Source organism: Dysidea avara, chromosome 1, assembly GCF_963678975.1.
Source record: "Dysidea avara chromosome 1, odDysAvar1.4, whole genome shotgun sequence".
Taxonomy (NCBI): Eukaryota; Metazoa; Porifera; class Demospongiae; order Dictyoceratida; family Dysideidae; genus Dysidea; species Dysidea avara.
This window is the reverse complement of record NC_089272.1, coordinates 29,282,837-29,299,450: the sequence shown is the minus strand read 5'-3', so window position 1 is coordinate 29,299,450 and position 16,614 is coordinate 29,282,837. Positions and strand designations below refer to the sequence as shown.

The window sequence follows — 16,614 nt, the reverse complement described above, 5'->3', positions numbered from 1 at the left end:
CAGAACCATCATCTCAAATTATTACTCTTATTAATAGTACAGTACCAAAGCTATCTGAAAGCATTCATCAGCATACTTGACGACAATCTGTTGGAGAACTGTAGTACCAGAATCTGTACATGTCATATAACACCTCAAAATGCTGACTGAGATGGTTGTGATTTCATGGCCAACCTACTACAAGCGTAAGTATATTTCACGTTTTATGGTGCAATGAGAATTCCAAACTTGTGTTATTCCAATGCCAAGTGCAAATATGGACAGTGCATTACTTCTAGGCACAGGGTTGAAACTGGGTTAACCAGATGATCCACTGACTTGGATTTGAGCTTCATTTTAATTTTTCATACTTAAGCTGTAGAGGGGCTATGGGGGCTTCAATTTATTTTCACTCACTTAACAAATTAATATAAGATGCAAACTTGTAGTATCTCAATTGTCTTGATCTTTGGCACAAATGACGGACGTATAAAGGTGAATTTGCGTACCTAATTTGCTGTCAATCTGATGAATATCCAAGAAGTTATGAGTATTTACTGTTCCTTTGTATGCACTTGGAGCAATGGCTCTGGATTAGCTGCTAAACACTATTTACCTGATTATCTACCATTGTGTGGAGCTACATTTTGTATCAAGTCTTTAGTTTAAATGTTAGTTCTAACCATGCCATACAAAGATTTAGAACCGTTTTTTTTTTTTAGATTTCCCATTACCAGGTATAAAAATTGACTATATACAGCTTGCCCTTCCAAAAACCCATGACAAGTTTATTATTATTGTGGTGATCTCATTAAAGACTTGATGATCAGTACATATGTAACATAATTGTATTCATTTACATGTGACAGGAACTGGTGGTCAACCACAGTAATGATTACTAATGTGATAGCTCATACAACACTAATAATGTGATAGCTCATACAACACTAATAATGTGATAGCTCATACAACACTAAGTGATGATGGTCAGCATCTAAGCCATTCAAGTTCATGTTTACAGCCTGTGAAATCATATAATTACGTATACACATTTTACTACTATACGAGGCGTGTATCGTAGTGCTTTGATAATGACATAGTAATGCACCAACCATCCACCTTATACATTGACATACGAATTTTGTTGTTGCTTTAATCACACACACTTGTATCTCTCTATCCTTGCAGCAGTAGGATTACACGATTGACGCATGATTATAAACATGATGCCTGACAAATAATGATGCATGAGTGAGTCAGTCATGTAAACAATAATGACGCATTGTTCCTTAAGAATAGAATGTCGGAAATACAAAAAATTATTCAACAAGTTATGTACAGTAATGTATAGTACAATGAAATTTTATTTATAGAAAATATACCCCCACATCATTCCATTAGAGATGATTAACAAGGTCATGTAAGAAGTAACAAACCATTTTACACAAATTATAATGATGTAATTGAGTATGGGAAGCCAACAGTCTCAACTAGGAAGACAAAGGGGTTAGTGCAACACAGAGGTTAGTATACAGGGCAATTGGAAATGTTATCACATGATAAAGAGTTTACCGGAAGGCAAACAGCAACAATCTATAGATGAGTAGGTACCGGAAATTGTATTCGGGCTCTCCATAATCCCATAAAGCCAGCTTAAGCACCAGTTTAGAAGTCGAAAACTGAAGTCAAAATAAAACATGAATTGTTTTTGATAGCGCTTAATGTGTGTCATACCTCCTCTGAGTACAACATTATACTACTGGTATTTACCAAATGTCATCATTAAGAGCACCATTACTATACTGAACACAGATGGATACCACTAAACCAACCAGGTATAAATCTCAGGGTTCATCATCTAATGCAATACTTAACCATGGCAAACTGTTCGACTTTGATTCTAGACAGTCTAAATAATGTTTGAATACCTAAGGTATACAATGTAGATAACTACATACAGTAAGACACCAAGGAGTAGCCAACTCAGTAAGTTGTGTAGTAGCATATTAAGTTACTATACTACACACAGTTTGTCAAGCTATATTATCCCTTCTCACAGCAATACGCTTGACTAGCAATTTGAGCTATTGTATTCGCTACAGTAATAAGATTCAAATAAACAACACGGACAAGCAACCCAAGGCCTCATGTTGTGTTAAGTGCAAAATCACAGCTCACTAGTTGAAGCAAGTACATGCTTTACTCAATGACCAATATCAGACTGTTCCGTTACCAGACATTTAGTACATTTTTTGGTCGTGTGCATTAGTGTGGACCACCTGTGTAAAATATTCTTATAATACAATCACTTTTGAATGCGATGCTTTTAAAGCTATGTCTATGTTGGAATAAATGTGACCGGATCTTGGAAAACCTACCTTTTGGGCACAAGCTAACTTTTTGGGAAAACTCAAATGAAAATTTCAACAATATTTTTTAAATTAATTTTTTTGCACATTTGGATAAAGCAACTATTAAACCTTCTTGCTGTGAAGTTTCACATCCATAGCTTCTTTTTCTTAGGAGATATGGATGATTATATCAGACCATGTAGTAATTCACATGCGTGGGACAACAAGTAACTTACAAATTAGGTGATTTGTTCAGGTGCTGGAATGGCTAAAACGTAGTCTTAGACAATGATACATGGCATTTAGTTGCATAAAAGTACCAAGAATACTTCATTAAACTATCAGAAATGTCTTTTAAAGTATTTTAGATGGTAGGAATGGAATTATTAGTAAACAAAGTGATTTGTCACCATTTGTCACCCTTAATCACGCACAGAACTCAATACATTACCATAAAAGTTAGTTTGTAATGTACAGGACAGAAAATCGGCCATATCTCAGGAATGCTTAAAGATATTAAGCTGAAATTTTAACACAAGATAGATGAGCACCTAGTACCTCATTTAAGCTATAAAACAGAAAAATAACCAATGTGCCAAAAAGGTAGGTTTTCCAAGATCAGGTCACAAATGTCTAATCATTGAAACCAACACATTCCAAAGGGTTTGAAGCCAGTTAGTCCCTGACCACAATAATATCTACACTAACCTCAAAATTTCCTTACAATTAGTACACTACAAAGCCATACTGTGTTGTGTGTGTGTTGTGTGTGTGTTGTGTGTGTGACTGTTCGTTGTGTGTGTGACTGTTCGTTGTGTGTGTGCACGCCCATATGTATTGAGTGTAAATAGCTTTTTAATATCACATATGTGAGCAACAGTGTGTGCATGGGTGCGACTGCTAATGTATGGTTTAATCATGGTACATTTATACCTCATCAATTAGAGTGGTAACCACATCAAAGGGATACTTGAAATAACTGTTGACGTGGTTTAACTTTCTTAGTTAAGAAGCATTCTGTGAGACATATAAACTGTTAGTTCTGTTTCTTTCTTTCTGTCTTTCATCATTTACAAGTACATGTTCCTTTATAGCCTGCAGCTCGTCTATACAAACCAGTCATCAGGAAGCCACAAGCCACCGACTAAACTGATGGAGAGACTAACTGTTTATAGTGTGCATGCATGTGTGCATGTTATTGTAGATGTTATTGCATTTCTAAGTTAATTGAACTATAATTTAGTAATGTATCACAATGCATATGCCGTGTGAAGTGTCTTGTCCTGGAGGAAGCTGATCATATTTCAGTTGTTATTCTTTGTTGTTATTAATTGCTAGTGTAACTAGTCAAGCAAATTTTGCTCCAAATTTACACCAGATTTAACCTCAGATGGGTGAGTTCTCAAAAAATTTCCTGTGGGCGGGGATGGCATGCCCCCAGACCCCCCTAGATGAGACCATGCTAACGCATGCTCTAGGTTTTGCACTGTGTATGTGCTCAAAACCTCTTAGTTTTAAACAACACCCATCATAATCTGCTAATTTTATTACAGGCATTTTTCTAGCTCGATGTATATGATTTATACCTTGAAAAGTAGACTATCTCATTTGGCGCCAGTTTCAGCTAGCTACTACTTTTGAAGTTTACTTGTAGGGGATAACAGAACACCTATAATTAGTTGGATTGAGCTTTCTAAGTAAGGTCAGTGCTGGATTTGCCTATTAATGACGAATAACGTAGTCAATACGTCAGAGAAGCACTTTCTAATTGGGCGCATCGCTGGACGTTTATAGACGACCTAGAACCACAAGAATATGGCTGTATTTAGCATTGATTTAAACCTACATCTTAATGATGAGTTGAAAAGTAACAGATTCAACCGACTTCGTAGGGTGAGTGAGTGCATTGTATGTTAAACCCATACATTTGTGCCTACTGAACCATAGTCAGTCAGTATTGCCACATGTAGAACATGTAGAAAAGGAAGTCAATCCTACCAAATGGGTCGTTAATCCTATACATATTTCATTACCTTCACTACAAAGCGGACATTGTATAGCGCTATTTGAGATGTATTTCCAATCCAACACTGTATGTCAATTTCATTTTTAAGCAGTAGGCCCATGACCTCAAATATCTGGTATTGCATCTCATCTCAGTCTGTGAAGATTTTAGTTACTATGTACTGTAAATGTAAGGACAGTGGATGTTATTGTAGATTATTTATGTGCTAACAACCAATAGCACATTATTATTACTGTATTGTCACATACAACCAAGTACATGGGAAGACCTAATAACAGAGAAAAGCTAACAATAGAACACTGTGTTCATTCCAATATAAACACCAGTCAGTGAAATCTCATTAGTAGGGTGATGTATGGGACCCATGATATGTAGCCTTATTAGGGTGCAACCTTCGATGTTTTCAATTCCTCTACAAACACATGTTCAGTCTTTTGCACTTATTTTAACAGTGTGCATGTGATGATTGCGTAACCCTATCCCATCATGAATTCACCTCATGTAGAACACTACATTGGTTAGAGCACGCTCCCGGATCTTCATGGTTTTAAAATCCACATAGTCCTCATGCTACATAGACAATTGTAAATTGCTGTTACAGGTATTGTGAAAGCCTCAATAATAAGGCTAATTTATTTACTGGCTACATTAATGAAGTTTTCAGTACTAGGACCATTTCACTCGTATCACTGTAAGGACTTGAATCACAGTGAGAGCTAGCAAAGATAGGTCACCAAGCAAATTGACATGTTGTTGCCAGTACACTTGTGTACAATATACACGTGGCTTAAGTGGACTACAATGGTAACAAGCTGTCACAAGTTGTTCCTTACTGTATTTTGCCACAGCAGTACACTACCACTCATGGTTACAGACCACATCGATAACGCAAAATAACTATTCTACAAGGAAGCTTACCCACTTATGTAGGTACTTAATGGATGGAGTGGTTGAACTCATGTTGGGTTTGGGTGACTGGTCACTCACTGTGTGTTTTTAACCTGCAATAATGCTTACATGGAGAGGCAAATCAAAATGAGATTTATGATACATAAGGTCTTTCTACTAACAGGTCTCCAAACATTTTAATAACTTGCTAGCAAGTCTTTTAATGAATTTAAAGACCTTATTATCTTTCAAAGATCAAAGCATAAATATACAATAATACATTATGCACAGTGAAACAAAGGAATATACCAATTATTTCAGCATTTCTTGAGGCTTAAAAGCATGAAGTACCGTGCATATGACCAGACTCTAGTACAAATTTTCCACAAATAAATTAGAAACTTGGGAGCAGCAACATTTGCAGTGATGCTTTGATTTTATTATTGTTAAATGTTATCCCACTAGGGACCTGTGAGAAGGCTAAAGCCTGTGGGAGTCTGAAACATGTTACTGAAATGTTGAGTGTCAATTTTACCAGTTTGGTGTGCATAGCCATTGGCTTTAAAAGCATTTATCAGACATTAATTTAAACCTGAGACATATGTAAGGACATTATACCAAATCGTACAGACAAGAGTAATGTAAAACAATCATACTAGGGGCAGTGTTAGGCATGCCCCCCAAAAATACCTATCACCAGATTGGTCAATTATAAAACCACATTTTTAAAAACAGAAATTGTGGTAATACATGATGTATGTTTGTTACTAGGTTATTACATAGGTGTCACAGTAGCAAGCACCTCGTAGTTGGGGGGGCCAGAGCTATGGGGTCTGGGCATGCCCCCCCACCCAAGAAAAAATATCAAATATTCTGAGATTTAATTTCAGAGTGTTTTTAGCAGCTTGAATCATTCCAGCAGTGTATTCTTACTTGTGTAATTTACATCTACGTATGTCAGTTACAAACAATATTGCTTAACCGAAAATTAATTTTAAAGGCACTTGTCATAATCTTCGATTGGAAATGTTGCTCAGAAGTCACTGTGCAAGCTGATAGTTTCATAAATAATTATTCTTTATGAATTGCTGATTGAATAGAAAGATGGATCATAGAGTAACCTGAAATGTTGGTGGTAAGTACACAGTTGAGTACTCATGACAAGAGATGACTTGAAATAGCTTGCCAAATTATTGGGGGAGGGGGGGCCCACTTCCTACACCTATGAGGTACAAAGAGCATTCAAAGCATCATGTATATATACTAAACAGGAGCATATTTAGGGGGGTTTCCTGGAGTTCTGGAAATCCCTCTCAAATTTTAACTTGTGGGTTTGCAGCAAGAACACCAAACTATCCTGAGAACAGGACAGGGTAGTATAGCTAAAAAGCATTAGGAAACCGACATTGATTCCTCAAAAGTGTATATTAAGGGAGAACAAAAATGGTATGCCTTTAGAAAGATCGAGATACTCTAATAGAGCAGTCAGATGTATTCTAAAAGAGCAATCTAACTATTCTAATAGATCATTCGTTAGAGAAAGCAATACTTAATGGGTATTACAGGTTTTTGCAATTGAATTCGGCGACTTTGCAATTGAATTCGTCCCGTTTGCAATTGAATTCGTCGCTTTTGCAATTGAATTCATCTCGTTTGCAATTGAATTTGTCGCTTTTGCAATTGGATTCGTCGCTTTTGCAATTGAATTCGTCGCTTTTGCAATTGGATTCGTCGCTTTTGCAATTAAATTCGTCCATAACAAGAATGGTAGCTGGAGCAAACACGAAAACATGATGTAGCAGCTGCTACAAGAACTTGTTCAAGTACAACAGTAGTAAACAACTCTATATAAGGCAATAATTCTTCCTCTACAGCCTATCCAGCAACATTCCAAACTCTACTACGCCATTCGTGATGGGTGTGGTCACTCGCGAGCAAGTTAATTAACTTGTCAGACAGCTATCAACTTCGCGTACTACCAGCTTCAATTACCTTCTAGTGTCTCAAGTGTAACTCTCCACGGCATAAATAGTTAATCTCTTAATGAACGGGTTGGTTTCTCGGAGCCGTTTTGTTTATGACGAATTGTAATGCAAACGCGACGAATTCTATTGTAAAACCGACTAATTCAACTGCAAAACCGACGAATTCAATTGCAAAACCGACGAATTCAATTGCAAACGGGACGAATTCAATCGCAAAGGAGACGAATTCAATTGCAAAAACCTGTAATTAAAGTGATTTAAATATATTGAATTAAGGCAGCAGCTAAATCTTTTAGTTTTTATTTATTCTAATCACATAGTGATTTAATTTGCCATACATTAGTCTCAATAGTAGGAGTGCAATTAATCCCAAATCGCATGGCCTTGTTTCTGTAATTGCACTGTAAAGTAGCCAATAAAATAGCGGAATAACAGAAGCCTTTTAAGTGCAACAAGAAAGTGATATAATGAATAGCCAATCAAAGAAGCTGACAATAGAAGCCTTTTAAGTGCAACATATGTAGACATTTTGAGTAGCCAATCAGAATGGCTGACACGTGAAGCCTTTTAAGTGCAACAACACATGATGTAATACAAAGAAGGATGATGCAATCACCTGGTAGAAGTTAATGGCCACATAGAACTGGATAGATGTGTACTACAAACCATGAAGGGTGGTCACAATGTGATTCGTAGGCAATCACACGCATTTTCGTGCAATTATGGAATAATTGTACTCGTAACAGCCAAAATTGCACTCAAATGTGTGTGATTACCTATACTAATTTATATGTATATTTAATTAGGTCACTACAATGTCTGATCAGCCATTACTCGCTACCAAATTGGAACCACCTTGAAAAATCCTGGATACGCCTCTGCTAAAATAGTTATAAAAATGTTGTTTGCAATGATGCACAATGAGTTGGATGATGTAATGTGGCAAGAGTGGTTGCACAATCCACCACATGTTAGAGAGCAGCCTTACAAAGGCAAGTTGTATAATTTAGGTTACTTTGAACAGTTTTCATAAGGCTTCAACAGTATACTGTGATCATCACTGTGGTTGACCATTAGTTCCTGTCATTAGTTCATTCTCAATAAGTAACTATGATATGCAATTAAGTTTAGGGGCACCTGCGAAACCATGTTTTACAATGGCTACAATGTATTTTAGCCTTCTCTTTCTGCGCATGGTACTCAAGCATACTCGGTTGTGTTGGAGGTTGCTATAAAGCTTTATAAACTTTTGACGCTGCTCTTTAAAACAGTCCATGTTGGTAGTTCATACCATGAAACATGACAAAAATATGCAGCAGTAGAAATAATTGCTCACACAGAAGACAAAGGCTAGAACAGTACAAGAAACAATAGTACAACGAAAACATCAATTGCAACAATTAAACTTTAAGACTTGATGGTTAGATTACTGTAAGGGAAACACCACTACAGTATCAATGCTACCACACGTGAAAACTAGATTTACTGAGATGGTGAAGCAATACAGTACTTGCTATTGGGTACAAGGCCAGAAATCATATTAAAACTTTACCACAAAGTGACTACCTCACAAAAGAGCTCTTATTTTAGCTGTTTTAACTGCTCAAGATAACTCGCACACAAATGATGCCATAATAGACAGGTCATCAATATTGCTGCATTATACAGTATGATAGCACTGTAGTGAAGGTGTGGGCATGGCCCGTGATATAATATAACCAAAAAACCTGCCTTGAGGTTTCTTCACAACAACACGACAGTATTGGTTGGGTAAAATCAAACCCAAAAGTGTCTTCAGATCAACCTGAAATGTTTCTGTCAAGTTGCTACAAAATTTTAAAAAAAAATAAAAATTCTACAGAATTTTCTAATGCCTGCCTGCCTGACGCCTTCAGTCAAGCATAGCGGAAACTGGCTACAGCTACAGCTCTAATTCTTTCATAGAAATGTTTCTAATTCAATGAAGAAAAAACCTTTGATATATTGATAAATATACAACTTGCACTATTGTCTTACATGTACCTTTTATCCATGGCCATCAGTCAAGGTTCTCCTTTGCTGATAGGGTTAATAGACTACTTCCATCTACGGGTGTATATTGCATCAAACTATTCGAATACATGTGGTTAGTTTAGCATTGCACGAACACACATGGCTTAGTTTTCGAAGTTGGTAGCTGATAATGATCAGTAAGAGCAACTCGCAGCAAACTAGCCACATGTAACTCAATAAAGTAACAGCATTAAAATGTAACGATGTGGACATGTATTAACATGTCATAGCGTAGCCCTGCTTCTTTCATGAGCCATGCCCACTTAAAGTAAATACTGTCTATAGGAATATGGTAACCACATCCATTTATCAGCCTGTAGGTATGCATGAATCCATGTCTGTTATCATCTGCAGGCTTATGTAGAGCCACTCCCACTAATCAGTTGTTATCGCATGAGTGATATCTAGTATACAGTGCTGTGGTTAACTCAATATAATATTGTGACTGGTTTTGTGAAAAGCAAACTATTTAGTGGTCATGAGCCTTATACTAACTTCATTACAGGTCACAGTGCTATTCAACAAGAATCAATTAATAAAGTGGTTAAAGAAGTTCCTGAAAATCTGTATCACTAATTGCTACACCAAAGTGTAGAGATCAACAGCTCATTAAAAGTGATGTCAAAATACATTGGAGTCTATATATGGAAAACAGGATTTTGTGGCTGATTTAAGGCACCCATGTAAAGCCATACAAGAAACCAAAAAGTGCACTGCATACTATAACCTTATTGAAAATGTATTTCTGAAAATGAAAAAAAAAAGCATGTTGCAGATCATCACAGTGTATTACAGATACCATTACAAACCATTTCCAAGATACAGGGGTGGTGTACGACTGTCAAATGTAAGAAATACAACTGTTCTTAATACTCGCGTCTGCCTGACAATGACAAATTTTAAAAAAAAACTGTTCGAAAAGTTTTTGTGACATGGGTATATAGAACTAATGTGTGAACTTTATACCTGAGAAGAAAAACAATGATAGATAATCAAATAGTGCCATTGTGCCAAGCACAAAGGAAGAATTTGTTTTGAATGGCTAAGCTTGTAATTTGTGCTAATACCTTGATAGTTTATAGCCCCTACAAATTTCATGGTGAAGCCATAAAGAAACTACTCATTAAGGTTTGAACCTTGTGCTTTCAGCTAGTCAGCCTGATCAAAATCTTCTATAACCTGACTGGGCCACAAATGGAACGTTAGTGCCACAGTGTAAAAGTGTCATAACATATTATATCTAGTCATTGCAAGTACAGCAGGAAAACAGGTGCTTTAATATATTAAAATGAAACTTCATGCATCCCACAAGTCAAAGGTAACACCAGAAAACAGGTTATTAATACATGTATACAATTGTGGCAGGTGTCAGTAGTATTCAGTAACATATGTTTTTGCAACAAAAGTTATCATACCACCACCACACCTTTACAACTAAACATTGTTTTCAAAACAATAACAATACAATACATACAAGGCATACTATATGCATGTAATCACCTGGTTTATGATGTAATCTTCACTCGCACAGTGATAACTAAAATTTTGGCTGGGTTAAAGTAGCCTTACAAAATTAAATCAGGTGTTTCTACTAGGTGACATGTATGCACATGGCATGTCGTGTGTAATATAAATATGCACATAATAAAATCTATTAAAAGCAATACAGATGCATGTATACTTATTTCTACAGGTGAATGATCGACTATGGTGGAATGGGATGCGTCTAAGTAAATGATTACATTGTGAGCATGGGAAATGTAAAATGTTGATGAGAACTTTAATCAACTGAGTCAACTGGCCCATGGCACTATCCAGTGGCTACTCTTGTTACATGGGCCAGCTGGCCAAAAATGTAGAAGTGCTGTGAAGCCCTTTAAATGTTGGATGTGAAGTCCTTTAATGCCTGATGTGAAGCCCTTTAAATGCCGGAATTGCTAATCAAAAAGTGCTTTGATACAGCAAGAACAAGCTAGTTATGAGGCTTTAAAAATATCCCATACATTTAGTGTGGATGATTCAGAACACAAACACATGTATAACATGAAAACATGCTTGTTCCAGTACAAAACCATTGGGAGTGAACACATGTTCACCTCTTTGATATTACTATATTGGCAGGGCTCAGGTGAATGCCTACTGACTATAGTAGAGTTTACCAACATAGCACTTGTTGATAACACTGCACTTGTTGATAACACTGCACTTGTTGATAACTCTGCACTTGTTGATAACACTGCACTTGTTGATACAAGTAACCAGCTAATTGATGTAGTGTTCACACTGTATTGTGTACTCATGATTTCACTACAGTTATCACAATCATACTTACTTGTGGTTGGTCTTGTGGCACCACAAGTCATCAACAAATACCACTGCCATTTGTAAGCGTTGTATCCATTCACTGGACTGGACTACTGGACTCAAGTTTTTTGTTTGTTTGTTTTCTTACGTTTTATCGCCAAATTTAACTAAAATAGCTAAGTGTCTTAGAAACTAACACCATTCACCATGAGACATAAAACTTGTACATTGATCACAAAAACTACACTGAGCCTTGGTGCAGTTCTTTATCGTAATTTGCCTACTGCTAGCAATGTTTCAAGCACTGTGCACTATTAACAGTGCCGTCTTATCTATTTAGCCTTCTTTTGTAAAATAGCCACTCATATACGTTTTACACCATTATGATAAAGAAATTGCCTGTAGTCTGTGCATTCACTCTAGCTTTGCCAGCTATTTGGTTTATAATGTTTGTAAATAACAACGAGTAGCTATACAGTGTTAAAGAATTGCTTCCCAATGAACACACTTTCAAACAGGAAGATAAGGTTACACATATTTGCAAAAAGAATACATTAAGTGTAACAGAGGTTCAATCAAAGTTATAGACCTCCAAAACTACAAAGCACCTTTTTCAAACATAACATCTTGAAACAGACTGTAGGACCGGGTATCTTACAGACTTTCAGCACTTGCTTTGTAACGCCTAATTTAAAAAAAAGATAGACTACAGTCAGCTGCATGTGCCTCTTTTTATGCAAGACAAGACATGGAGAGGAGAGCCCTAGCTTCAAGTGTGGAGTCTATCAAATCACTTTTAGTGGTTGAAAAAATGTGTTTGAGCTAATTTTATGTGAGTCCAGTAGTCCAGTCCAGTGAATAAATACACCCCATTTGTAAGGCTACTTTTCAACATTACGTACCACATTTATTGCACAACACCTTTACATCATGAACTTTCGTTGCACACAAACAATAAATAAATACAAAAGCTTAAAACTGCAGGACTACTTGCCTGGCTCAGCAAATATAACGTGCAGTCAAACTATATGGATTAGGCCACTCCAAATTGATTTTCTATTTCCTGTCCGCTGCCCACATGGCCTTTTTGTCAAGCCAGAAAATTCCATTATTTTGTAAATTGATATGTGATTGGGCCTGCAAAAATAGGGCACGTGGGCACATGATTTTTGCCTACTTTTTCAAATTTTCATCACTCATAATTTTATGTACCATTATGTTATGGCAATGCAATTTTCAGCACTTAGTAAGTCTTTATGATGCAAGTTACAGAATGCAAATATTCAGTTCCAGTACTGAGATATGACCTGTATTATGATGGGGTGTAGTTTGTGCCCACATGCCCTGGCCTGTTTTCGCAGGCCCAGTCACATATACTGGATTATTATGAGACATGAGTGAACCTATAAAACAACTGTTAAGCAGAATATTTAACCATGTTAACCTGTTAATTACAGTAACACTGATTACCCACCTTGTAGCTACCTAAGTATATACTGTAATAGACATGTAGACAAGATGATTGTGTAGTTTAGTACACATGTAGCTAATAGTTAACATAATGAACTGATGGAATTTGCTGCCCGACTGCTTGCCCGCATAATAGGGTATGTTTGTTTGACCAGGACGGGAAACAGATAATTATTTTGGGGTTCCTAGTTCAGATACTTCCCAGGAAATGGGTCTCAGCCATAGATAATACCTCTGGGATATATTGCATGTATCTATGGTCCAGCACACTTGCTGAGTTGTTGTAAGGCAAGGGCATAACATCTAGCCCGGGAAAATAATGACGTTACAAGCCTAGGCCATTGATGTAGTCCACTGTGGCTTCTGCATATTAATAAAAAGTGTGTGACTCCGCGACTGTGACATCATGGCTACCTATAATGCTATATACGTAGCTACTCACCCTGGCCTCTGCAACCAGTAAGTGCAATCATCCAGGGGAACAGTACCCACAGCATGTCAGACATACAACGCATCTTTGTGTCGTTCGTGATATCACCACACACTGTTATTACAGCGGCTGCTTCATATAGGGTGCGCTAAATATTCGTATGGATTGCGTGTGCTCGAACCTGGTGGGAGATGTTTACTACGAGGACTACTAGTACTGGTCTGGTGAATATTATCCTGGTGTGTCTCCTGCTGTTTGGATTATTAACTGGTTTCTGTGAATCGCAAGGTAACTGCAGTTGTACAAGGGTACGTATACCATAGATTATGCGGTGTATACTAAACGCTGTCAACGTCCTTTTTATATCGCCGCGGGCTTGGTTAGTATTTGTCACTAGGCAGATAGGTCAGGCAAAATTAATTCATACTGTATCGCTAGTGCTGCCAACGTGACATTTCAAGATTGCTGCACAAAATCTTTTTTTTTTTTTTTTTTTGTCACGTGCATGGTATCTGTAGTACACATTTTCAGGGCGGCTAACACTAAGCTACGCAGGACTAGAAATGTGGCGATTATGTACTTATGTGGGTTGTAGCTTCCATACACTTTAGATTCTCAGCTCTTTCAATTCACAAGCTCAAATGCACTCTACTAAAACAGTTGCACACAGCTGAGTGGTACTGCATGCATACGTTGTAAGACAATTAAAGTATTGTATTACCATTATATATTGTACATGTATTGTATTACTTGTATAGCATAATTATGTGAGTATAAATGTTGTTCAGTACCTTGTGATTACCCACCTGTACATACGTACCTCACAGACAGTCTAGAGAAGAGTGCTCGGAATATTATGGCATATAATACTAGGCTTTTTCTCTTTTAGGAAAGACTCTGTGTAGCTAATATCACATACTATCAGGTAGTAATAATACAATGGTTAATTGTAAGGACATAGCTAATGCATGTGGATCACCCACCTCATACAATTTACATTAAACAGAAGTAACGCGTTACAATTTGATGTACATAATATCTGTTGTATACTGTATTACTTGTTGCTCAATCAATAAATGCATTGTATTACTCATTACTGAGAATGTAATAATATGTAACATAATGTGTTGCATTTGTGCCAGTTTATCACCAACTTTATGGAGTCGTACTATAGTGGGAAATCCGGCCCTTCATAGTTTTCTGAAGTCCAATTAATTTAACTGAATTTGGAATATCACCCAAATATCACCCACATGGTCTCACATGAAGCCAATGGCTCCTTGTACTTTTGGTAAGCAGGAAATATTGACTGCGAGGGTATTTTCATTAATAAGATCTGGATATTTGTTTAAGTGTTGTAATGTAGACTTGGTAGTATTGGGAATAGGAGGGGGTGTGACATCGATATTTGCAGGAAGTGTGGGGTTAGTACAAAGTGAATTAAAGAAAATGATAGCTTATTCAACTTGTAGTCAATTGGGTTTGATGGTATTGGCATGTCGGGGTCTTTGTTTTTCAAGTGGATTATATCATTTGTTATCATTTGTTAACACACGTATGTTTTAAAGCCTTGTTGTTTTTGGGAGCAGGTTCAGTAATACATGCAGTAGGAGGAGAACAAGATTTACGGAAATTAGGAGGAATAAGTGCCTTCCTACCTATTACTTATTTAATAGGGTCTCTTTCTTTAATGGGCTTCCCCTTTCTTTCGGGGTTTTATTCAAAAGATATACTAGTAGAAGGAATAGGAGGACAGTATATTTATGGGGGTATATATTGGTTAGGATTAGTATCTATATTGTTTACAGGAGGATATTCAGTTCGTTTGTTAGTACTGGCAGGAGGGGGATTATGAAAAGGGTGAGGTAAAGGTGTAGGTGATATAAGAGAAGGGACTTGTTACCATTAGTGTGTTTAAGTTTTGGTAGTACAGTATAATATTGGGATTTAGTGTGATAGGGCCTTTAATGTCCGAGCAGTTGTTGAGTTTTGCAACTATGTTTGAAAAGAGTTTACCTCTTGTCTTTGTTATGGTTGGTGGGATTTGTGGTTGGTTATTAGAAGTTAGTTGTTTAGTATTCCACTGAGTTTATATATTTTTATATGAAGCTTGGCATTTTAATTTAGTTAAAAATAATTTTATATCTAAGGTGAGTATGTGATTAGGATATCATTTATATAAGTTCTTGGATTGTGGAGGATTTGAAGTATTGGGTCCAGAGGGTGGTAAGAAAGTATTTATTAAATTAATACAAGTTTAACACAGGTTAAACAGGGTTAACACGTGTTAAACAGGGTTAACACGTGTTAAACAGGGTTAACACGGGTTAAATAGGGTTAACTAACAGATTGAAGTGTACACATTGTTGGAATACTCAGTCCCAAGGATATCATATCTTAGCAGGGGCAGCAATGCAATGTCAATTAAGCATACAGGTCTGTCAACATAAACACATTCTAGTACGCATTCCAGGGCTGGTCTATAAATATCACAGAGCAAACAGCCAGCAGTCTTTGTTGAGCTGAGCAGCAAGCTTGCAGCAGAATTTCCCATCCCTCCTCCCTTCCACAACTCCATTAGCTAAGACTTGACTTGGATAATGCCATCATATCGTCTGTGCTGCACAAACATTCCCACAGCAAATGTGTGCATCTCTTTGCTGCTTACAAAGCTTAGTAAATAATCTAATTGAGATCGCATGACCTAAGTTTATTAAAAGAGCTAGTGACCACTAGAGCTGAGCGATAGAAGAAAATTCACTATAACAATAGATATTGAAGTATTATTCACGATACAATAATATCACGATAATTACACTTTGAATGATCTTCAGTGAAGTTCCAAGTATTCAATGCATGTTAAGCATAATTAACACCATCATAGATTATTATTTGCTTGGTTTTCTTGTAAGTGCATCAATCAGGTAATTAATTGCGTGGGCGGCCAATATTTCTACAATTTTTGTTGCAGCCAAACTTTTCCATGATAAAGCAAGCCAAGTAGTTATGAAACAGCTAAGCCAGCTTCTCAAGAAGCATTTTTAGTGGAATTCTAGACCCTTCTCGAAGCTATCAACTAATTGCGTGGGCGGCCGATAAATATACAGTTTGTTATAGCCTTGCAACCAA

The 16,614-nt window shown here is 36.8% G+C and overlaps 2 protein-coding genes across 10 annotated transcripts in view; one reads left to right on the top strand and one right to left on the bottom strand.

Annotated features, from left to right (window-relative positions):
- The window catches only part of LOC136261005 (uncharacterized), a 47,887-nt gene extending 34,249 nt beyond the window's left edge, over nucleotides 1–13,638 (bottom strand). Inside the window, exon 1 of the mRNA XM_066054969.1 lies at nucleotides 13,498–13,638. Within this exon, the coding sequence (XP_065911041.1) occupies nucleotides 13,498–13,570 (73 nt within the window). The 5' untranslated portion in view covers nucleotides 13,571–13,638. The remainder of the gene's footprint in view (nucleotides 1–13,497) is intronic.
- The window catches only part of LOC136260943 (uncharacterized), a 196,093-nt gene continuing 193,093 nt past the window's right edge, over nucleotides 13,615–16,614 (top strand). For all 9 annotated transcript variants that reach the window (XM_066054880.1, XM_066054886.1, XM_066054929.1 and 6 more), the window contains exon 1: nucleotides 13,615–13,773. In XM_066054880.1, the coding sequence (XP_065910952.1) occupies nucleotides 13,677–13,773 (97 nt within the window). In that variant the 5' untranslated portion in view covers nucleotides 13,615–13,676. The remainder of the gene's footprint in view (nucleotides 13,774–16,614) is intronic.